We start from the raw sequence: 25,029 nt of genomic DNA, 5'->3' as shown, positions 1-25,029 counted from the left end.
AGCTCACAAGATGGTCGAGGTTGTTTGAGTGCATAACACATCAACATTTTGGGGATTAGAACCCCTATTCCCTACCACATACACCTCCACATTCGTCGGCCTAGAATTGGTGCGAGCTTCCTGTACATATAAGTAAGAATGACATGTGTTTATTTATTTTGAAGTTAGGACAAAATATAACTTAATATTCTCTTTGTGCAGCACAAGTGTCCATCATCGTTGTAGTTGTGGAACAACTCAGCTCCATAGTTTCCTAGTTCCTTTTAGAAACAGTGCAAAACTCAAAGGAAACCCACCACTGGTTCAATTTACCTGATCGAGCATCAATCCTTGTTGGCGTCTGTTTCGTGGATGGCCACCTGGTCATATGGTTATCGAGCCTTGTGCAAGTGGTGGGTTTCCTTTGAGTTTTGCACTGTTTCTAAAAGGAACTAGGAAACTATGGAGCCGAGTTGTTCCACAACTACAACGATGATGGACACTTGTGCTGCACAAAGAGAATATTAAGTTATATTATGTCCTAACTTCAAAATAAATAAACACATGTCATTCTTACTTATATGTACAGGAAGCTCGCACCAATTCTAGGCCGACGAATGTGGAGGTGTATGTGGTAGGGAATAGGGGTTCTAATCCCCAAAATGTTGATGTGTTATGCACTCAAACAACCTCGACCATCTTGTGAGCTTTGTATACTCTAGTGTATGTTTTAACATCACATTTATGTTGTCTTGTTATTTACTATGCTTTTGTTCAGGCGTTATGGGCGGGACTATGACTGGAGGAGCCAACCAATTGACCCCGAGGTGACATATGCTAGCGTAGGAGGACAAGCCCATGGACAGTGAGAATATTTCATTTGGATTTTGATGTTATGCTCATATGATTGTGATTGTACCGAGTTTATGATTCATTCATATAGGTTGGGTACATTTGATTCATCGATTGACTCTAGGGAGACCGAGCATCCATACCATTGTCCTCTTAAATGTCTCGTTCTCGCACCTCCGCGCAGGACATGGAGATTGCTAGGCTACAAGAAGCGTTAAGGCAATAGTCAGAGTATTAGAGGCAACAAGCTGAGCACCAAATGCAGCAAAACTAGCATTATGTGAATCTATTCGCTCAGTAGGAGGCTTTCCTCTCAGTAAGTTGAACTAATATGTTATTCATAGCAACTAGAAAGTTGTGTCATTCATAAATAGTGACTTGCATCTAATTTGTAGCAAGTGGCACAACAAACGTGCATCTAGATGTCAGCCATTGGGATGCCGCCTCTAGATTTTGCACCACCGCCTCCACCATAATTTACTTGGTTCCATCCATGACATGTATTCATTTATATGTAGATTCGTTTGTGTTATAAATGGAGAACTTAGCAAATGGTAGTCTATATAGAAAAACTTAGCCAATTATAGCAACACTCTAGATAAATGTAGGAAACTAAGTATTTAATATATACTTTTGTTTTTTAGGGTTTCCAAACATCTCATGCGATAGTTGCAGCACCTAGAGATGAAATCTGGCCAAGACGATGTCACAACTTTGTGGATGAACAACCTCTTCGCGCTACCATAGTCCAATAGGAGGTAGTGGACACAACTCTAACCAACCAAGTGATGGGTATTAGCGTTGTTATCATTGCCTTGTATTGGACTCTTTTACTTTTGAACTCTAGTAGTAGTATGTTGACATTTGGATTATTCTTGGACTTGTTGAAAGTGCATTCATCCCTTTTGTGGGGTTTGGTGATTTGGATAACAACACATTTAAAGGTCTAACAAGTATTCTAAATGTTGAACAGGAAATTCAGTATGATGAACATACTTGAATAGTGTATAATGGTCAGTGAACAAAGGCTCAACACAAGGTTAAATAACCAATGAGACAATGAAAATGGATATAATATGGTCTCTATATTGGTTTGAATATATGGACAAGATATGAGATATCCTATGCATAAATATGATTAGAATAGAGGTTGAAGTGATTAAGAGGATTGGTCAAGCCAAAGTGAATAAGATATGATTAATCGTGAATTGGTTTGACCATATTACTATTAGTCCATATATGCTTCTATGAGAATCAAATTAGGGCTTGATTGATCTTAGCATTTATATCTAGATGACATTCAAGCAAGGTTCATAATATTGAAGAAATGATTCTCTCAATGGACGCTCAATATGATGTGACTCAAGAATGGCTTGATAGGGTGAAGTTAGAAAGGAAAGGGCTTCGAGGGACTAAGCGAAGGTGAAGGCCAAGCAACGGCTCGTGGACCAAGGTATCATGGCTAAGGTGAAGAAGAGAGTACTTGCACTAAGTCGATGAACTAATCAGCTATGAAGAGTTATATTGTGTTGATGCATCAGTAAGGTGACTTGAAGCCATGATTTGAACTCATATATGGTGAAATAGTTCAAGTCACATGGCTTGATTTGTGTTTGCTTCAACAGGTGAGACACATATGTTTGTGACCCTTATGAAGCAACACCATGGAGAAATCATACATGAGACACCAATAACTCAAGGAGTTTACTTAATTATATTTTATTTAACTTGAGTATAGGAATTGTTGTACTATCAAGGGGGTCCAAAAAAGGTTGGTGTTTACCAAAGCTCAAGCTTCTAAGATTCAAAAGCTATTTTGAAAACAGAATCTTTTGGACACTCTGCGAGTTCAACTCGAGTGAGGTTTAGCAGATGGAGATCTGTCCTATTAAAAAGCAGCTAAACTTTCCTTCAGAAAAGTTCAACTTGACTTCAGCTAAGTTGAACTTGTCTTCAGAACAGTTGAACTTAACTTGAGCTGAGTTGAGCTTTTTCTCCAGGACATCTCAACTTGACTTTAGCTGAGTTAAACTTGTATTCAGGACAGTTGAACTTAACTTGAGCTGAGTTGAGCTTTTCTCCAAGATAGCTCAACTTGACTTCAGTTGTGAAACTCTCTGGTCAAAACCAGTTGAACTTGCCTCAGGGCCAGTTCAACTTAGGTTTTCTCCCCAAACCTCACTGGTCAAAACCAGTTGAACTGGCCCCTAAGGACCAGTTCAACTGGTGTCAGTGTCATAAGATCGTTCTGACTTCTGTCTGCAAGTCTGACTGGTAGTCTGTCTATCAAGTTGACAGGCCAGGCGGTTTAACTGGCCCTAGGGGAGGTTCAACCGGTTTTGGACTTTTGACTCAAGTCTAACTAGATTTTTTGAACTTGGTTTCTAGTCAAAACTAGTTCAACTGGTCTTGGGGCCAGTTCAACCGGGGTCTGAGACTAGTTCAACCCGGGTCTCGGGAAAGTTCAACTGGAGTCTGAGACCAGTTCAACCAGGGCCTGAGGAAAGTTCAACTGGTCTCCCACAGAAAATCCCAAATGACTAGTTTTGTGCTCCACCTATATATACTCATTCCTACCTCTCTCCCCCATACAAGAGGACACACCAAACTCCATTTCTAACCTGAGAAACACCTCCCACTCCCTCTCACACATCTCTTGCCTCTCTCATTTCAAATCTTTGGTGAGAAATCTTTGAGTGAGATTGAGAGCTGCATGTTTTGTGCTTCATCTTCAAATCCTTCTTATTCTTCTTGATTCGAGCTTTGGTACTACATCGAGTTCTTTGTGGATTCATTATGCTTGGAGCTTTTGGCTCCTAGATGACTAGGTGTCATTTGTGAGTCTCCAAATCTTGTGGAAGACCACAAGAACGTTTGTATTACCCGCTTGTGTGAGCAAAGATTAGTGTGTGGGCTTGACCTTTGTGGTCGGAGAAGGGAGGATTAGGGTTGAAAGAGGCTCGGCTCTTTGTGGGCGCCTCAACGAGGAAGTAGGACACCTTTGTGGTGTGACCGAACCTTGGGATAAATCTTGTGTCTCTTGTGTTCTTGCTCATGGTGTTTGTTCGTGTTCTTCGTTCTCTCACCATTCTGTGGAAGAATTGTTCATATCTTTTTGGTGTGTGTGGATCTTGAGAAGTGCCTCCCAGATCTACTAATTTAAACCCTGTGTATCATCTAGGACATACCACTTGCAAAGTTAACTGGGTGAATTTCGAGATCAATTTAGTTTTATATCTCATTCTTTAGTTGAGCTCGTGCAAACCGGTTGAACCAATTTTACCCAGTTTGTTTATAGTTTTTGTTGAAAAATTTTCTGCTTGCTTATTCACCCTCCATTTAGGCAACTTTCACTTGTGAATGTGGATCGACGTTGAACTATGTGAATGTGAAATAATGTTGTACTATGCGATGCGATTGTGGTTTGTGATTGTGAATGTCGCTTGTGAATGTAAATGTGGCTTGCAAATGTGATGTATATATGAATGTGGATGTTTATGTATTGATTTATTTGGATGAATCTACAATATGTTTTGAACCGTGGGAATTAACAAAAAACACCGAAGATTTTTACCTCCATGCCACCAAGCCGTCGGATATAATTATATAACTTAATTCCGACGACTCACTGGTAGCTATCGGAAGTTATGTAACTATATCTGACCCCCTACCCGAGGTCGTCAGAAATAAGTTCGTGCGGTCCAGATGACACAGTCATGGCTGTCTGACGGGTTTCCCTATTTTCGACCAATTAGAACCGACAGACACTTTTGTCGTTGGAAATAAACCCTAAGATATTGAAAAATAAGTAATTTCCAACTATTCAGGGTTTATTTATGGTGGCTTTGGCCATCGAAAATTGTACCTCTACTGACATGTATGAGTACTTTGTAAAAAGATACTTATCAGACTTAAAATTGTTTGAATTTTTGTGGACCAAAGTGTGCACTTGTTTTGAAAAGGGTAGAGTAATAATACTACTAGATTGGTAATCAAATATATATTTAAATTTTACAGTACATCCGTACGCCGGTTAGAACGAAGGTCTAGTTTAGAAGCCACAAAACCGAAGGGTATATCGGAGGGGCTAAAATTATTTAATTTTTGAATAAGAGGGTCTATTATGCCATCTGGTTTTGTGGCTCTCAAACTAGTCCTACCAGTATTTTTTTATATAAATTCAATCAAACTAAAAGATATTTTGACTTCGAGTAGAGCTGAAATTGTATCCCTAGGCGGAGATAGTACGTACTGCGATATGCCATGCCACAGGAGCCACTACGTGTGTATCTATACCTGTATGTATATCTCGAACTTAGATAGATAGATATATATATATCTATATATATATCTATCTATATATATAGATAGATATATATATAGATAGATAGATAGATAGATAGAAAGATATATATATATATCTATATATATAGATAGATAGATAGATAGATAGATATATCTATCTATCTATCTATCTATCTACCTATATATATATATACACGGATATCGCAAGGATGGGGAAGGATATCTCTGTATTTACATTTATATTTATTATTTATCAAGTCGCGTAGGGTACTGCAGCTGCATTAACTCCTTGTGCTTGTGTTAGCTAGCTGTGCGAGCCACAATGGGCTCCTCGAAATGTCAATGTGCCGTGGGCTGCGGCCACAGACAACTCATCGATGACACGCATGCATGGCTGCGTCGTGCGTGGACGCGTGCACGTGTACACCATCTGCCATATACGCACCGGACTAGCTGTACCGCACATCCAGTGTTTCCATCCAAGGCTGGAGTACGCAATACACACATAAACATCCACACGTTCATGACGCGTACGCCAGCCAAAAAAAGCACCATCATCGCAAAGCAAAGCACTGCACGTACTACTGAGCGGTGACAGCACAGATCGATGCATGGATCGAAGCGGCCAGCGTCGTCCCACTCCCAGTCCCAGCACACTACTAGCGCTAGTCGATCGCTAGCTGGCCCGGCTGGCCGGAGAAGGCAGATGATGTATATACCAGCATACTACACTGTACTGCACTGTACTGATGTACATGTCGAAATTAATTGATCGTATATCGTCGTAGAAGAATCCAGGATGGATTTGTGTATAAATACACACACACACACACACACAGATCGACCCTCTTCGTCAGTCCATAGTACACGTACGTACTTGCACCGTACTATACGACCCCTGCGACCGGACCAGGCCGGCCGGATCCATGCCTGTTGCCGCTGCGGGCCTACACGCGCCGCCGACGACGACGACCGTTCTTGTTGGTTATTAATCGGCGAGCGCAAGCAGGAGGAGCAGCTGCCTGTGTAGCTAAGGGCAGGCCATGGGGAGGCTCGACGGCGGGCTGGGTGCGGCGACGCCGCCGTCGTTCGTGCGCGCGGCCTGGCAGGCGGTGAGGTGGTCCGTGGTGGTTCCGGCGCTGCAGCTGGCCGTGTACATCTGTGCCGCCATGTCGCTGATGCTCTTCCTCGAGCGCCTGTACATGGCGGCCGTGGTCACGGGGCTCTGGCTGCGCCGGCGCCGGCGCCACCGCGTCGCCGGTGACGGGCAGCGCGTGCTGGACGACGACGACGACCTGGAGGCCGACGCCGGCCGCTGCTGCCCCATGGTCCTCGTCCAGATCCCCATGTTCAACGAGGGACAGGTGAGCGAGACCGCTTATTGATTGTTGCTTGCAGTTGCAGTTGCAGTTCGTATTCTGCTTCTACCTCTCGATCATACTAGCTAGCTGTTGATTGATTGGTGGCACACAATAAATGTGCACCGGTATGGTATGATACTGCTGCTAGTATAGTACTACTACTTGTTTGTTTTAAGCAAGCAAGCGTGCATGAAGCCTGCACGCAAAACAACTGAAAGGGGTCCATCTTTCCATGCATGCGTTGCGTGGTCGATGATCGATCAACCCAAAGCACGCTGCATGCCTGCGCATTTGTCGTGTGCAGTCAGTTCTTGCTGCATGACATATATTCTCTTTCTCATTAATTGACACGTACAAGCTACAGACTAATAAAAGCTACTTTGTTTTTCTTTACTTTGGGCGCGTTTCCTCCCTTTTTAAATCTCTTTTTATTCGCTCCACGATAATTAAAAGACACAGAGATGAATTATATATTGCATGATGAGTGAGTATTATATTAATTACAACACTTCTTTTAAGCGTTTATTTTTGCATGTGCCTCAGTCCCGAAATAAGTACCGCTACGATACTCATGTCAATTATTTCTTTTTGACTTAATTAGCCATATAAAAAAATATTAGCAATACTTGTATCTACAAATAAATTTATTATGGTAATAAATTCTACTATCTATGTGAGTACGAGAATTCATGGGAGCCAATAAGACCGCGTGACATAATCAAACAAGGTCGTAAAAAAACTAGCGACCGATTTCATAAAAAAGTCCTTGTGTGCCGACCGAATCGAGGCGTGCATATCTTGTGGAATGTTGATCTCTCTTGAGGGGCCGGGGTGTCCGAAGGGGGCGAGGTCAGGTGACAGTCTCAAGCTGAGAGTTAGGGATCGTTGGTTCGCAAAACTTGTCTGTCAGCAGGGAACTAGTTGCATCATCGCAATGAGAGGGAGATCGGGTTTGTCGAGCAGGCCGACGTTGTCGTTGGAAATAAACCCTAAGATATTGAAAAATAAGTAATGTCCAACTATTCAGGGTTTATTTATGGTGGCTTTGGCCATCGAAAATTGTACCTCTACTGACATGTATGAGTACTTTGTAAAAAGATACTTATCAGACTTAAAAGTGTTTGAATTTTTGTGGACCAAAGTGTGCACTTGTTTTGAAAAGGGTAGAGTAATAATACTACTAGATTGGTAATCAAATATATATTTAAATTTTACAGTACATCCGTACGCCGGTTAGAACGAAGGTCTAGTTTAGAAGCCACAAAACCGAAGGGTATATCGGAGGGGCTAAAATTATTTAATTTTTGAATAAGAGGGTCTATTATCCCATCTGGTTTTGTGGCTCTCAAACTAGTCCTACCAGTATTTTTTTATATAAATTCAATCAAACTAAAAGATATTTTGACTTCGAGTAGAGCTGAAATTGTATCCCTAGGCGGAGATAGTACGTACTGCGATATGCCATGCCACAGGAGCCACTACGTGTGTATCTATACCTGTATGTATATCTCGAACTTAGATAGATAGATATATATATATATCTATCTATATATATATCTATCTATATATATATATAGATAGATATATATATATATATATAGATAGATAGATAGATAGATAGATATATATATATATATATATCTATATATATAGATAGATAGATATATATCTATCTATCTATCTACCTATATATATATATATATACACACACGGATATCGCAAGGATGGGGAAGGATATCTCTGTATTTACATTTACATTTATTATTTATCAAGTCGCGTAGGGTACTGCAGCTGCATTAACTCCTTGTGCTTGTGTTAGCTAGCTGTGCGAGCCACAATGGGCTCCTCGAAATGTCAATGTGCCGTGGGCTGCGGCCACAGACAACTCATCGATGACACGCATGCATGGCTGCGTCGTACGTGTACGCGTGCACGTGTACACCATCGGCCATATACGCACCGGACTAGCTGTACCGCACATCCAGTGTTTCCATCCAAGGCTGGAGTACGCAATACACACATAAACATCCACACGTTCATGACGCGTACGCCAGCCAAAAAAAGCACCATCATCGCAAAGCAAAGCACTGCACGTACTACTGAGCGGTGACAGCACAGATCGATGCATGGATCGAAGCGGCCAGCGTCGTCCCACTCCCAGTCCCAGCACACTACTAGCGCTAGTCGATCGCTAGCTGGCCCGGCTGGCCGGAGAAGGCAGATGATGTATATACCAGCATACTACACTGTACTGCACTGTACTGATGTACATGTCGAAATTAATTGATCGTATATCGTCGTAGAAGAATCCAGGATGGATTTGGGTATAAATACACACACACACAAAGATCGACCCTCTTCGTCAGTCCATAGTACACGTACGTACTTGCACCGTACTATACGACCCCTGCGACCGGACCAGGCCGGCCGGATCCATGCCTGTTGCCGCTGCGGGCCTACACGCGCCGCCGCCGACGACGACCGTTCTTGTTGGTTATTAATCGGCGAGCGCAAGCAGGAGGAGCAGCTGCCTGTGTAGCTAAGGGCAGGCCATGGGGAGGCTCGGCGGCGGGCTGGGTGCGGCGACGCCGCCGTCGTTCGTGCGCGCGGCCTGGCAGGCGGTGCGGTGGTCCGTGGTGGTTCCAGCGCTGCAGCTGGCCGTGTACATCTGCGCCGCCATGTCGCTGATGCTCTTCCTCGAGCGCCTGTACATGGCGGCCGTGGTCACGGGGCTCTGGCTGCGCCGGCGCCGGCGCCACCGCGTCGCCGGTGACGGGCAGCGCGTGCTGGACGACGACGACGACCTGGAGGCTGACGCCGGCCGCTGCTGCCCCATGGTCCTCGTCCAGATCCCCATGTTCAACGAGGGACAGGTGAGCGAGACCTCTTATTGATTGTTGCTTGCAGTTGCAGTTGCAGTTCGTATTCTGCTTCTACCTCTCGATCGTACTAGCTAGCTGTTGATTGATTGGTGGCACACAATAAATGTGCACCGGTATGGTATGATACTGCTGCTAGTATAGTACTACTACTTGTTTGTTTTAAGCAAGCAAGCGTGCATGAAGCCTGCACGCAAAACAACTGAAAGGGGTCCATCTTTCCATGCATGCGTAGCGTGGTCGATGATCGATCAACCCAAAGCACGTTGCATGCCTGCGCATTTCTCGTGTGCAGTCAGTTCTTGCTGCATGACATATATTCTCTTTCTCATTAATTGACACGTACAAGCTACAGACTAATAAAAGCTACTTTGTTTTTCTTTACTTTGGGTGCGTTTCCTCCCTTTTTAAATCTCTTTTTATTCGCTCCACGATAATTAAAAGACACAGAGATGAATTATATATTGCATGATGAGTGAGTATTATATTAATTACAACACTTCTTTTAAGCGTTTATTTTTGCATGTGCCTCAGTCCCGAAATAAGTACCGCTACGATACTCATGTCAATTATTTCTTTTTGACTTAATTAGCCATATAAAAAATATTAGCAATACTTGTATCTACAAATAAATTTATTATGATAATAAATTCTACTATCTATGTGAGTACGAGAATTCATGGGAGCCAATAAGACCGCGTGACATAATCAAACAAGGTCGTAAAAAAACTAGCGACCGATTTCATAAAAAAACTCCTTGTGTGCCGACCGAATCGAGGCGTGCATATCTTGTGGAATGTTGATCTCTCTTGAGGGGCCGGGGTGTCCGAAGGGGGCGAGGTCAGGTGACAGTCTCAAGCTGAGAGTTAGGGATCGTTGGTTCGCAAAACTTGTCTGTCAGCAGGGAACTAGTTGCATCATCGCAATGAGAGGGAGATCGGGTTTGTCGAGCAGGCCGACGTTGCGACGACGACCAGCGAGGTTGGGCGATGTCGTGCGTCAGGAACGAGGCATCAGGGCAGACCGGCTCGGTGTGCCGCGTTAGGAAGAACGGGATTGGATGGATAAATGCAAGGACTAGCATGAGAAGGAGTATGAGAATCATGAGGACTAGACCGATCTAACGAGGAGGCCCAAGATAAGATTGTTTTAGCCTACCTATTTATTTCTACACTTAACATTGAATGAATGCTAGAATAAGAGGTTATAAAAAATTGAGGGGACCATTGACCCACTGTGCCCCTTTGATCCGCCCCTATCTATGTACAGATGATACTAATTATATACAATAAATATTAATATTGTTCTGTATATATTTAGTCAAAGTTAGTGTAACTGTAGGCGAGGAGGTTAGATATGCATTAATCGGTCAACTCTCACGATTTGTTGATAGCCTGTCTGGGATGAAAATGTATCAGGAAAACAGAGGATGCTAGCGGGCGGGAATCATTAAGGTCCCGTTTGTTTCCTTTCATTTTGAGGAATTGGAATCTTACTAATGGAATAGGCTATTTTTTTAGAATTTGATATTCCACCACTTTCCAAAGTTATCATACAAGCCTATCTCAAATTCATGGGGTGAGAAATGGAAATTGATTCTATAAATTTACATGCTATTTTTCTGATGTACAACTTATAACACTCTCTTCTACTTGCTTCGATATAACATAAATGTAGTATATAACTATCTCTCTCATATGATTTAGGATAATATATAAATATATTACATATATTAATATATGAACTTAATTAGTTTTATCTAAATTATAATTATTAAAATTAAATTCAATTCCAATGGAACAAACAAAGCCTAATCGAAATCCAATGGGGAGAAAAAAGAACAGAAATGATGAATATCTGAGAGCGCAAAATTAAATTTAAATAATGCCAATGACCATTTGACCGATGGGAAAAAACACGCGCATTGTGTGCAGGTGTACCGGCTGTCCATCGGAGCGGCGTGCGGGATGTCATGGCCATCGGAGAGGCTGGTGATTCAAGTGCTGGACGACTCCACGAACCCCGCCATCAGGGAGCTGGTGGAGGTGGAGTGCGCGCGGTGGGCGCGCAAGGGCGTGCGCATCTGCTACGAGAACCGCAGCAACCGCAACGGGTACAAGGCGGGCGCCATGCGCGAGGGCCTCAAGAAGCACTACGCCAGGGACTGCGAGTTCGTGGCCATCTTCGACGCCGACTTCCAGCCGGACTCCGACTTCCTCCGCCGCACCGTGCCGCTGCTGCAGCGGGACCCCGGGGTGGGGCTGGTGCAGGCGCGCTGGCGCTACGTCAACGCTGATGAGTGCATCCTCACGCGCATCCAGGAGATGTCCCTCAACTACCACTTCGCCGTGGAGCAGGAGGTGGGCTCCGCCTGCCACGCCTTCTTCGGCTTCAACGGCACGGCCGGGGTGTGGCGCGTCGCCGCGCTGGCGGACGCGGGCGGCTGGAAGGAGCGCACCACCGTGGAGGACATGGACCTGGCCGTGCGCGCTAGCCTCCGCGGCTGGCGCTTCGTCTACGTGGGCGACCTGGTCGTGCGCAACGAGCTGCCCAGCACCTTCAAGGCGTACCGCTACCAGCAGCACCGGTGGTCGTGCGGCCCGGCCAACCTATTCCGCAAGGTGCTCCCTGAGATCCTCCGCAGCGACCGGGTGTCGCTGGGGAAGAAGTTCCACCTCCTCTATGCCTTCTTCTTCGTCAGGAAGGTGGTGGCGCATCTCGTCACCTTCCTCTTCTACTGCGTCGTCATCCCGGCCTGCGTGCTGGTGCAGGGAGACGTGCGCCTGCCCAAGTATGTGGCCATGTACGTGCCGGCGCTCATCACGCTGCTCAACGCCGCCTGCACGCCCAGGTCCTGCCACCTGCTCATCTTCTGGATCCTCTTCGAGAACGTCATGTCCATGCACCGCTCTAAGGCCGCCATCATCGGCCTGCTGGAGGCCAGCCGCGCCAACGAGTGGGTGGTCACCGACAAGCTCGGCAGTAGCAAGGCAGCTGCGGCTGTAGTCGCGAAGAAGAAGAAACAGCAGCTGGTCCGGAGCAGGTGCTGCAGCACGAGACGGGAGATGCATGTGCTGGAGCTCGCGATGGGGGTGTGCTTGCTCTATTGCGCTGTCTACGACATTGTCTTCTTTGGCCGCGACCACTACTACATGTACCTACTCCTGCAATCGGCGGCGGCCTTTATCGTCGGCTTCGGCTACGTTGGCACCACGACACCCTCCTGACTCTCATGAGAGTCACCAACACAGCCAGACGACTGTCAGTGCCTGTGATCCAAATTAAAGTCATAATATTTCATTAAATTATTCGTAGCCTTAATTGTATCGATCGCATGGGCAATAGTCATGATAAATCAGGTTTTTTTATAGTACTACATTAAAGGGAAAAACAGATTCAACAAAAACAAAACAAAAAAAGGCTTCCTAGAGCCAAGCTGGACCTCAGTACACTGTAGGCTTTACGTTAATGTGTCATGTATACTTCCAGTCAAATGAACATGTACTTGCTAGCTAGCTAGCTAGCTAGCTGGCTCATGTATTCTGAATGAATATGATTTGTTCTTATTACAGGCATACAGCAGCAAAACTTTACTAATTGAACACAAAAGGAAGGCATACAACAGGCATTCAGCAGCCACTTCTCATCCTATCAAATTCCCTCCACCTAAATCTGCCATCCCAGCTGAGAGTAGAGTGTTTGAGGAGCCTCCAAGAGCCCCACCTCAAAAACAAGTGTGGTTGTCCAAACCTAACCATCTAAAGAAGCCACTTGATACTTTGCCCGATATCTCTAGTGATCCCCTTTCTAGAGCACCACAGCCACCCAAGATGACCCTTTCCCACAAAAAGACTCCGCCTAAGAGAGAGGTGAGGTACCACTAAGAGTATTCACTTGGTTGTGTTTTGTTAGGAGGAAGAGATATGCGAGAGAGCAGTAGGGACATGCAACAATCTTCTCATGATGTGCATGATCCTCCTATTCAGAGACGTGCTACTAGACCTAGAGGTGTTTTGCGTTAGGTGGCTAGGCCTAAAGCTATGAGACTACATGGTGGTCGTGCCTGACATGGTATCGGTGAAAGGGAAATAGGATCAAACCTTTTCCTAAATAAATTTTGGTGGTTGAATTTGAAAGCTCTCTTGTGGGTTTTGGTGTTTGGATGACAACCCAGTTAAAGGACTAACAAGTGTGTTAAGTGTTGAACAGGTGCTGAATGCAAAGCTAACAGGGTTCAACACAAGTAAACAGGTGTGATGGTCCAAAGACGGAATTATCTATAGATAATGGACATCACAAGAAAGATGGACATTGCTTAAGTGAGACTTGATATGCATAACTTGGAGACAACCGTTCAAACCAAGGATGAAAGCAAGAAGAGCTTCGAGGTACCGAGTGCACGGGAGAAAGTCAAGGAGACCAGGAACCCAAAGCGAGGGGTGAAGAAGGAGACTTGCGAAATCGAGGTTGATCGAGTTAAGAAGAGTTATGGTGCATCAAGGAACACTACATAAGGACATGACTTACAACCAATGAGGTAACGTCTACAATTATGTGGTGTAAGTCATAAGGCTCAAGACCAAGCTCAAAAAGTGAACAAGGACACTAGAAGGAGAACCAATGTCAAAATCAGAACTGGAAGCAGCCTAAAAGAGCTAAGTGCACCTTGACCTTTAGTTTGGGTTGTTCCTATGATTGGAGATATTCTATGTGACCTTTGCAGGATGTTGGAGCTCAGAAATGTCAATATAGATCAAGTCAAGCTGACTTGATGGTTTATGAGTCCAACATAAATCTCAATCATGCCAAATACTAAAGAAGTGAAAATCAAAGAGAAGGTATGTTTCTAGACTTAGTACATTGGTTTTTGTGTACTAATATATTTTCTAAGTATTAGAAATAGAGAAAACAAGAAAAGAAAAGAGATGCAAAAGGCTTGGTTGTGTACAGCCAAGACTCAGCTCAGTCTGGCACACCGGACTGTTCGGTGGTGCACCGGACAGTGTCCGGTGGTGCACCAGACAGTGCCCAGTGCGCTAGACTAAACTCCGGTGAACAGGCTGCTCTCGGGAGAAGTTTGGCGGCATACGACTATAATTCACCGGACTGTCTAGTGGTGCACCGGACTGTCCGGTGAGCCAACGGTCGACTGCGCCAACAGTCGGCAGCGCGATCAGCGGGTGACGCGTGGCCTAGGCCAACGGATAGTTGGTCCACCGGATTGTCCGGTGTGCACCGGACAGTGTCCGGTGAGCCAAGGCGACCGTTGCTCCAACGGTCAAGTGAGCCCGATTTGGAAGGAGATCGCGCATCGGACAAGCTACAGGACCTGTCCGGTGGTGCACCGGACTGTCCGGTGCGCTACCCGACAGAAAGCAAGTATTACCTTCCAAAATGGATTCCAACGGCTCCTAGACCCCTTGGGTCTATAAAAGGGACCCCTAGGCGTCTTCAACAAACAAACAAGTGCAGCCAACAATTGTATACATCACTCGGATCGATTCTCTCTCTCACTCTCGTGTATATCTCTCTAGTTTGTGTGAAGGCAAAGTTATAAGCTTTTAGAGAGTGGAGAGGTGCTGCAAAGAGCTAGAGCAAAGTCTTGAGCGCACTGTTACTCTGCCGGAGTGCTGTCAAGAAGATTGTAAGCAGCCGTGGCTTTGTTGTAACCCAACTCAACATAGTGGAAGGCTCTATCTGTCATACTGACAGATCTGAGCAAACGTAGGAAGATGTTGAAATAGACTCCAAGCCCAGGTGTGGCTAACTCCAACGAGGACTAGGCAAGCATTTCAGGCTTGGCCAAACCTCGGGATAAATTCTTGCGTCTGTGTGCTTCGCTCTGTATTGTGTGCTGACTCCTTGTCTTACTCACTTTTTATATCTGCACTTCAACACTTATCTATGGTACAAGTTATATTTGAAGTGCAGGGCATTTTGAGACATGATATTCTATTCCGCTGCTAACGATGAAAGTAGAGATGAAAGCGATGATGAGGAGGAATATGAGGATGAGGAGTCTACATCATCACAAGGTACATTTTCCTGTTTTGCTTCCACTGACAATAATGACAGGGAAAATGAGACCGACGATGTGGAAGAAGAGGAGATTCGTCCTTTCTACACCCATCTCAACAAAGAAGACAAAGCGCTCTTGGTTAAGCTGTTGAGAAGGAACAAGGAACAAGGCGAGACGCTTCTCAGGCTAGAGGACACTCTCATCAAAACCAACGACAGCCTAGAGAAGATGACCAAAGAACATGAGGAGCTAAAGTGCTCTCATGATGATTTGGTCCAACGGTATGATTCAGTTTTAATTGGCAAAGAAATAATGATGATGATTTATCTTGTGTTGCTCAACTTAAAATGGAAAATGCTATGCTTGAGAGGCATGTAGAATTGCTAAATCATGATAAACTTGCTCTTACTGAAAAATATGATATTGTCTTATTATCATGATAATCTTTTGGATAGACATATCATGCTTGATATTGCTCATGAGGTTGTAGTTGCAAACCTAAATTCATATGAACCTCATTCTTGCACACGTGCACATCTAGATAATATATCACCATGTGCTAACCCTGGTTGCTCAAAAGAAAGCCAACTCTTGGATGAGCATCAAGCTGCAGGATCAAAAGAAAAAGTGCCCATCAATAAAGAAAGGAACAAGAAAACAAAGCAACTAAGGAGAAGACGCATTGTTCAACCTTCTCAAGATATCCACGGGCGCGTGGTGAAGAAGCTTGAGACGGGAAAAACTGCAGCAAGTGTTAAGCTCCATAAGAAGGATGTTCCTAATGCTAAAAATGACGAAATCAACATGAACTTGGAAAAAGGTAAAGATTCAATTAGTCATGTTGTTTGCACTGGCCATTTCTCTATGTCATCCAAGAACAAAATAGAAAAGGGAAAAGGAGGTGCTTTAAGTGCAATAAGTCAGGACACCTCATTGTGTCGTGTCCATACAACGACAAGGATGAAGGGATAAGGAGATGCTTCGGATGCAATGACAAGAACCATACGATCACTTCTTGTCCGCTAATGATAAATAAAGCACGTGCACTCTCCGGGATGACCCCCACTAAGAAAGAAGACAAACAGCAAGCGTCATGTCAGGTTAAGCAACGCTTCTGCTACAAGTGTGGTGAGCAGGGTCATCTATCCAAGGTATGTAAAAAGGGTAAGGTTCCTAAGCAAGTAAATCTATCTCAATCTCATTCACTTAGGAGACCCAAACCATACACTTGTGCTAGATCAGTAATGAGATCACCTAGAACTAGCAAAATTGCTATTTGGGTACCAAAAGCTCTTATGAATGATCGTTATGGACCCATCCCGAGATGGGTACCAAACTGTGCCAACTAGACCATGCAGGTGCCTCGAGATGGACTGGAGACCATGGGAGAGCTTAAGACGGTTAATTCAAATTCTATGCTTAAGCTGTTAATTTTTATTGTCTATTCATTGACCCAAGGTTGAATTATTGTGCAATACTAATCCCATGTTCATCTCAAGTGAAATAAGTTGTAGAGGTCCGTAATCATTATTGGTGAATCAAGCAAAGGACCTTGATGAGAATCTGCAACTTGCTCTCCAAAGGATGGTACCCGTGTATCTTAAGTACATTAAGTACATTATTGATAATCAGTATTGCTCTTAAGTTGGATTGTTGTGCTACCTATCCTAGGAGTAGTTATGCTTTTGAGATTGCATGTGTTATCAATGGTTCATGATCTTCAAATTCATAATAATGCTTGCTTAATCATGATTGTGCGTTCTAGATGTTATATCTTTTGAATTATTCAATGGGTAGCTTTTCATTTGATATAATTACCATGATTAACTCTTTTTGTGTTCATGGATAAACCTGTATCTTTTTGTGAATCATGCTATATGGTTTTTTAATGATTAACCTATGTGCAAGCATGACATCTTGTTTAGTCCATGTTCACATAATTACCCTATGTTGGTACTATGTGTATACCAAATCCATGTTGTGCCTAATGCACCTTCTTGAGCTATGAGGTGCATGAGCAAAAGGAGCCCTAAGTTGGTGACAACAAGTGCTCTCATGGAGATTCAGGTAAAGGCAAAGGTATGGAGAATAGAACTATGCAATTTCATTAAAAATCTTGAAGTTTTGTTGATTGTGATCATAGCTATGTTCTTGCCTTTCAATTGATAGTATCTTGGCTTAGGTGCCTTATGCCCTAAAATGTTGTTTCCTTTGGTGCACTTAAAATGAAGTAATTCTTAATCTTGGTATGGTTAGACATTGTACTTTATATGCATGATCTTATCATCTTTCAATTGGTGTATGTGTTGCAATGATCATCACGTGTGAAGCGTGCCTAGGTTGCTTGTAAAATGTTATATATCTTGAGGCATGCATCGTTTCCACTAGTCACAAGTTGTATTATGTCATATATCCAGTTGGTATCTCCTTGTGATGAAATTGATAGATTATGTCTAGACCAAGATATGTTGTGATCCCCTCTTGTTCTGAGGATGCTAGAATGTGCAAAGTGCAAGTCATTCAAATACTTGTTGCACAACTTTAGGGGGAGCACACATAACTTGTGTCTTTTGAGACTAAATTGCTTCTTGAGTGATCTTGTATAGTCTCAAGGTGGAAAGGGGAAGATGAGCAAGAAATAGAGCAATCAGGACTTGGGTACCTCCGAGAAGGTTAGGATAAAGGATCAGACACAAGTGTGGAGAAGCTCCCTAGAGATTAAACTTTCAAGATGGAAAGTACACCACAACATGGTAAAGTTACAAAAGGAAGTATTGATCTTTTGTGTATATGTATCTTAACTCTCCTCCAAATGCGTGTGTTGCATATGTTCAATGTGTAAGGGGGAGTAATGTTAGTGTGTTAAAATTTACCTGCTCAATACCCTGCTGTCCCTTGACATCGTTCTATGTTCTTGCTTGAATATGGTTTTGGTGTTTGATGTCAAAGGGGGAGAAATTGTGCATTAAAGCTTATCTCAACCTGAGAGGAAAGCTTATCCTAAAGGGGTTTCCTTGAGTCTTAAGGAAAAATGTGTTAGTTGATACTTCTTATGCTTCTTATTGTATTATATGGCGATAATGCAAAATCAGTGCTTCCGTTGATATGAATCATTTAGTATCTACTGTGTTTATCCTGTAATAGATATTCATGTGGTTCTGGTGCTTTAAAATAGTTTTAATTTGGTATATTAATGGTGAATAGTGGTAGGCTGATATTTCTGTGGTATATCTATTCAATTGGTGTTTAACTCTGATTCTGTGCATTTATGTGTCATACGCATCACAGTTTAATTAGTGACAAAATGCATCCCACAGGTGCTAAGGTATAGTAGTGCTTCGAATTAGCCTAAGTATGTGCAATTTGGCATATAAGGCCAAATTTAAGATTTGATGTATACACATATTTAGGGGGAGCATTCTATAAACTTAGAATTCAAAAATTGTGCTTTAAATCTTATTCTTATGTAAGCTTAAATTGTGTTGCTGTCAATCACCAAAAAGGGGGAGATTGAAATCTCTCTTGTGGGTTTTGGTGTTTGGATGACAACCCAATTAAAGGACTAACAAGTGTGTTAAGTGTTGAACAGGTGCTGAATGCAAAGCTAACAGGGTTCAACACAAGTAAACAGGTGTGATGGTCCAAAGACGGAATTATCTATAGATAATGGACATCACAAGAAAGATGGACATTGCTTAAGTGAGACTTGATATGCATAACTTGGAGACAACCGATCAAACCAAGGATGAAAGCAAGAAGAGCTTCGAGGTACCGAGTGCACGGGAGAAAGTCAAGGAGACCAGGAACCCAAAGCGAGGGGTGAAGAAGGAGACTTGTGGAATCGAGGTTGATCGAGTTAAGAAGAGTTATGGTGCATCAAGGAACACTACATAAGGACATGACTTACAACCAATGAGGTAATGTCTACAATTATGTGGTGTAAGTCATAAGGCTCAAGACCAAGCTCAAAAAGTGAACAAGGACACTGGAAGGAGAACCAATGTCAAAATCAGAACTGAAAGCAGCCCAAAAGAGCTAAGTGCACCTTGACCTTTAGTTTGGGTTGTTCCTATGATTGGAGATATTCTATGTGACCTTTGCAGGATGTTGGAGCTCAGAAATGTCAATCTAGATCAAGTCAAGCTGACTTGATGGTTTATGAGTCCAACATAAATCTCAATCATGCCAAATACTAAAGAAGTGAAAATCAAAGAGAAGGTATGTTTCGAGACTTAGTACATTGGTTTTTGTGTACTAATATATTTGTCTAAGTATTAGAAACAGAGAAAAGAAGAAAAGAGATACAAAAGGCTTGGCTGTGTACAGCCAAGACTCAGCTCAGTCTGGCACACCGGACTGTCCGGTGGTGCACCGGACAGTGCCCGGTGCACTAGACTGAACTCCGGTGAACAGGCCGCTCTCAGGAGAAGTTTGGCGGCGTACGACTATAATTCACCGGACTGTCCGGTGGTGCACCGGACTACCCGGTGAGCCAACGGTCGACTGCGCCAACGGTTGGCAGCGCGATCAGCGGGCGACGCGTGGCCTGGGCCAACGGATAGTTGGTGCACCCGACTGTCCGGTGTGCACCGGACTGTCCGGTGTGCACCGGACAGTGTCCGGTGAGCCAAGGCGACCGTTGCTCCAACGGTCAAGTGAGCCCGATTTGGAAGGGGATCGCGCACCGGACAAGCTACAGGACCTGTTCGGTGGTGCACCGGACTGCCCGGTGCGCCACCCGACAGAAAGCAAGTATTGCCTTATAAAATGGATTCCAACGGCTCCTAGGCCCCTTGGGTCTATAAAAGGGACCCCTAGGCGACTTCAACAAACACACAAGTGCAGCCAACAATTGTATACATCACTCGGATCGATTCTCTCTCTCACTCTCGTGTATATATCTCTAGTTTGTGTGAAGGCAAAGTTATAAGCCTTTAGAGAGTGGAGAGGTGCTGCAAAGAGCTAGAGCAAAGTCTTGATCGCATTGTTACTCTGCCGGAGTGCTGTCAAGAAGATTGTAAGCAGCCGCGGTTTTGTTGTAACCCAACTCAACATAGTGGAAGTCTCTATCTGTCATACTGACAGATCTGAGCAAACGAAGGAAGGAGTTGAAATAGACTCCAAGCCCAAGTGTGGCTAACTCCAACGAGGACTAGGCAAGCATTTCAGGCTTGGCCGAACCTCGGGATAAATTCTTACGTCTATGTGCTTCGCTCTGTATTGTGTGCTGACTCTCTGTCTTACTCACTTTTTATATCTGCACTCCAACACTTATCTATGGTACAAGTTATATTTGAAGTGCAGGGCATTTTGAGACAGTTTTAAAGTGATAATTTTTATTCACCTATTCACCCCCCCTATAGGCGACATCCAGATCCTGTTCCTAGGCAAAGGGAACTTTCAGAATTGCTCAACACAAATTATTGGACTGACTTGCTCTAGAATAAATGTTCTACAGGTGCCAAAGGTTCACAACAAACCAATACAAAGATAAAAGAAAGGGTTCAAAACAAAGGAGCAAAGTAAACAGGAGGCAGCCCTGGTCTGGCGCAACGGACTGTCCGGTGTGCCACCGGACAGTGTCTGGTGCACCAGGGAGCATCAAATCAAACTTGCCAGCCTCGGGAATTTGGGGAGGCCGCTCCGCTATAATTCATCGGACTGTCCGGTGTGCCAACGATGCAACGGCTACTACGTGCCAACGATCGTCTGTAAGCAACAGTAAAAGCAAACAGTGCGCGCCTGCGTTTGCAGAAGTCAGAGCAGGCGCCAGAAGGCGCACCGGACAGTGAACAGAACCTGTTCGGTGCACCACCGGACTGTCCGGTGGCCCAGTTGTCAGAAGCTTCAACGGTCGGAACCCAACGGCCTGGTGACATGGCTGGCGCACCGGACAGTGTCCGGTGGCACACCGGACTGTCTGGTGCGCCATTCGACAGAAGCCTTCACCAACGGCCATATTGGTGGTTGGGGCTATAAATACCCCCCCAACCACCACTCTTAAAGGCATCCAAGCATTCACTACACCTCATTCAATACAAGAGCAATACACAACACTCCAAGACACAAATCAAAGCCTCCGATCGAATCAAAGTCCCCAATTCAACTCTAGTTCTTAGGACTTATGAGGAGATCGACCTGTGTTCTTTTGTTGCTCTTGTTGCTTGGTTGGCTTTCTTCTTTATCTCATTCTTACTTTCAAAACCTTGTAAGCAAAGAAAGAGACACCAATTGTGTGGTGGTCCTTGCGGGGTCTAAGTGACCCGGGAAATCAAGGAAAGAAGCTCACTCGGTCTAAGTGACCGTTTGAGAGAGAGGGAAAGGGTTGAAAGAGACCCGGTCTTTGTGACCACCTCAACGGGGAGTAGGTTTGCAAGAACCGAACCTCGGTAAAACAAATCACCGCGTCTCACTCCTTATTTTCTTGTGATTTGTTTTCTCCCTCTCTTTCGGACTCGATTATATTTCTAACGCTAACCCCGACTTGTAGTTGTGCTTAAGTTTATAATTTTTAGATTCCGCCTATTCACCCCCCCCTCTAGGCGACTTTCAATTGGTATCAGAACCCGGTGCTTCATTAGAGCTTAACCGCTCGAATGTCGGGAGAACACGCCAAGAAGGAAATGGTGACTGGCGAGAAGCCCGCCACAAGCCACGGGAAGGCTCCATCGGGAGAGTCCCACAACAAGAAGGAGGAATCACCTCCTCACAAGTCGCATCGGAGTGGCGACAAGAAAAAGAAGATGAAGAAGGTGGTCTACTACGAGACCGATTCTTCGTCGTCATCCACCTCTGGCTCCGACGCGCCGTCCATAACTTCTAAGCGCCATGAGCGCAAGAAGTTTAGTAAGATCCCCCTACGCTACCCTTGTATTTCAAAATGTACTCCTTTACTTTCCGTCCCATTAGGCAAACCACCTATGTTTGATGGTGAAGATCATAATATGTGGAGTGATAAAATGAGACACCACCTAACCTCACTCCACACTAGTATTTGGGATGTTATTGAGTTGGGAGTGCAGGTACCATCACCGGGGGATGAAGACTATGATTCGGACGAAGTTGCCTAAATCCGGCACTTCAACTCCCAAGCCACCACTATACTCCTCGCCTCTCTAAGTCGAGAGGAGTATAACAAGGTGCAAGGGTTGAAGAGCGCCAAAGAGATTTGGGATGTGCTCAAAACCGCGCATGAAGGAGACGAGGTGACCAAGATCACCAAGAGGGAAACGATCGAGGGGGAGCTTGGTCGTTTTATGCTCAACCAAGGAGAAGATCCGCAAGCCATGTACAACCGGCTAAAAACCTTGGTGAACCAAGTGCGCAACCTCGGGAACACCAAATGGGATGACCATGAGATGGTCAAGGTTATTCTTAGATCACTCGTATTTCTTAACCCTACTCAAGTTCAATTAATTCGTGGTGATCCAAGATATAAACTAATGTCTCCCGAGGAAGTGATAGGGAAATTTGTGAGCTTTGAGTTGATGATCAAAGGCTCCAAGAAGATCATCGAGCAAGGCGCCTCCTCCTCCGTACCCGAGGCACAACCCGTTGCATTCAAGGCAACGGAGGAGAAGAAAGAAGACTCTACACCGAGTAGGGTCCCCATCGACGCCTCCAAGCTCGATAATAAGGAGATGGCGCTCATCATCAAGAGCTTCCGCCAAATCCTCAAGCAAAGGAGGGGGAAAGACTACAAATCCTGCTCCAAGAAAGTATGCTATAAGTGTGGTAAGCCCGGTCATTTTATCGCTAAATGCCCTTTATCTAGTGATAGTGACAGGGATAACGACAAGAGGGGGAAGAAGAAGGAGAAGAAGAGGTATTACAAGAAGAAGGCGGTGATGCCCATGTTTGCCAGGAGTGGGACTCCGATGAGAGCTCCACCGACTCCTCCGACGACGAGGACGCCGCCAACATCACCGTCAATAAAGGTCTTCTCTTCCCCAATGTCGGCCACAAGTGTCTTATGGCGAAGGATGGCAAGAAGAAGAAGGTAAAATTAAGATCCTACACTAAATATGCAACATCTAGTGATGAGGCTATTCTAGTGATGATGAGGATGATTTGCTTACTCTTTTTGCCAATCTTAACATGCAACAAAAGGAAAAATTGAATGAATTAATTAGTGCTATTCATGAGAAGGATGAACTCTTGGATAGCCAAGAGGACTTCCTTATTAAGGAAAACAAGAAGCATGTTAAGACTAAAAATTCTTATGCTCAGGAGGTAGAGAAAAATGAAAAATTAACTAGTGAGCTAAGCACTTGCCATGACACTATTTCTAGCCTTAGAAATGAAAATGCCAAATTGATTGCTAAGGTTGAGAAATCAAATGTTTGTGATGATTCTATTGTTAATCTTAGAAATGATAATGCTAGTCTAATTGCTAAGATTGACATGTTGAATGAATCTCTTGCTAGCCTTAGGAATGAGAATGAAAAATTAATTGCTAAGGCTAAAGACTTAGATGTTTGCAATGCTTCTATTTCCAATCTTAGAGATGAGAATGCTATTTTACATGCTAAGATTGTTGAATTAAATGATTGCAAACCCTCTACATCTACCGTTGAACATGTTTCTATTTGCACTAGATGTAGAGATGTTAATGTAGATGTTATTCATGATCACCTTGCTCTAATTAAACAACAAAATGATCACATAGCTACATTAACTGCTAAAATCAATGAGCATGACTTAGAAAATGAAAAATTTAAATTTGCTAGAAGCATGCTCTATAGTGGGAGACGCCCTGGCATTAAGGATGGCATTGGCTTCCAATAGGGAGACAATGTCAAGCTTAATGCCCCTCCTAAAAGATTGTCCAATTTTGTTAAGGGCAAAGCTCCCATGTCTCAGGATAACGAGGGTTATATTTTGTATCCTGCTGGTTATCCTGAGGATAAGATTAGGAGAATTCATGCAAAGAAGACGCATTCTCACCATGCTTTTATTTACAAGAATGAGGCTTCTAGCTTTAGGCGTTCTACACATGTTAAAATGCCTAAGAAGAAAACTCCTACTGCATCAAATGATCATAATGTTTCATTCAAAACTTTTGATGCTTCTTATATGCTAACTAACAAATCAGGCAAGGTAGTTGCCAAATATGTTGGAGGCAAACACAAGGGCTCCAAGACTTGTGTTTGGGTACCCAAGGTGCTTGTTTCTAATGTAAAAGGACCCAAGACCGTTTGGATACCTAAGAACAAGGCCTAAATTTGTGTTGTAGGTTTATGCATCCGGGGGCTCAAGTTGGATCATTGACAGCGGGTGCACAAACCATATGACCGGGGAGAAAAGGATGTTCTCCTCCTATGAGAAAAACCAAGATCCCCAAACAGCGATCACATTCAGGGATGGAAATCAAGGTTTGGTCAAAGGATTGGGTAAAATTGCTATATCACCTGACCATTCTATTTCCAATGTTTTTCTTGTAGATTCTTTAGATTACAACTTGCTATCTGTTTCTCAATTATGCAAAATGGGTTACAACTGTCTTTTTACGGATACAGGTGTTACTGTCTTTAGGAGAAGTGATGATTCAGTAGCTTTTAAGGGAGTGTTAGAGGGTCAGCTATACTTAGTTGATTTTAATAGAGCTAAACTCGACACTTGCTTAATTGCTAAG

General features: G+C 43.9%; 1 protein-coding gene and 1 long non-coding RNA gene across 4 annotated transcripts; one reads left to right on the top strand and one right to left on the bottom strand.

Moving 5' to 3' along the window:
* Positions 1–5,396: 5,396 nt before the first annotated feature.
* LOC100501463 (uncharacterized) lies at positions 5,397–12,951 on the top strand. 3 transcript variants are annotated; one of them, XM_035966025.1, is made up of 4 exons: positions 5,397–6,392; positions 7,182–7,200; positions 9,291–9,370; positions 11,311–12,951. In XM_035966025.1, exons 1-4 carry the CDS (start codon positions 6,180–6,182, stop codon positions 12,601–12,603), a joined length of 1,605 nt encoding a protein of 534 aa, XP_035821918.1. In that variant the 5' UTR covers positions 5,397–6,179; the 3' UTR covers positions 12,604–12,951. The 3 variants fall into 3 exon arrangements, with proteins under 3 accessions (XP_035821918.1, NP_001183100.1, XP_035821917.1); NM_001196171.1 differs by lacking the exons at positions 7,182–7,200; positions 9,291–9,370 and having other exon boundaries at positions 6,003–6,500; positions 11,311–12,950; XM_035966024.1 differs by lacking the exons at positions 5,397–6,392; positions 7,182–7,200 and having other exon boundaries at positions 8,226–9,370.
* Positions 12,677–20,700, bottom strand: LOC118476751 (uncharacterized). The gene is made up of 2 exons (XR_004857361.1): positions 16,087–20,700; positions 12,677–16,002 (listed from the first exon to the last, which is right to left on the bottom strand). It is a non-coding gene; the product is annotated as an uncharacterized lncRNA (long non-coding RNA).
* Between the last annotated feature and the right edge of the window lie 4,329 nt (positions 20,701–25,029).

This window comes from Zea mays, chromosome 3 (genome assembly GCF_902167145.1).
Source record: "Zea mays cultivar B73 chromosome 3, Zm-B73-REFERENCE-NAM-5.0, whole genome shotgun sequence".
NCBI lineage: Eukaryota > Viridiplantae > Streptophyta > Magnoliopsida > Poales > Poaceae > Zea > Zea mays.
Note: the sequence above shows the minus strand (reverse complement) of the source record. Positions and strands in the feature narration are given on the sequence as shown.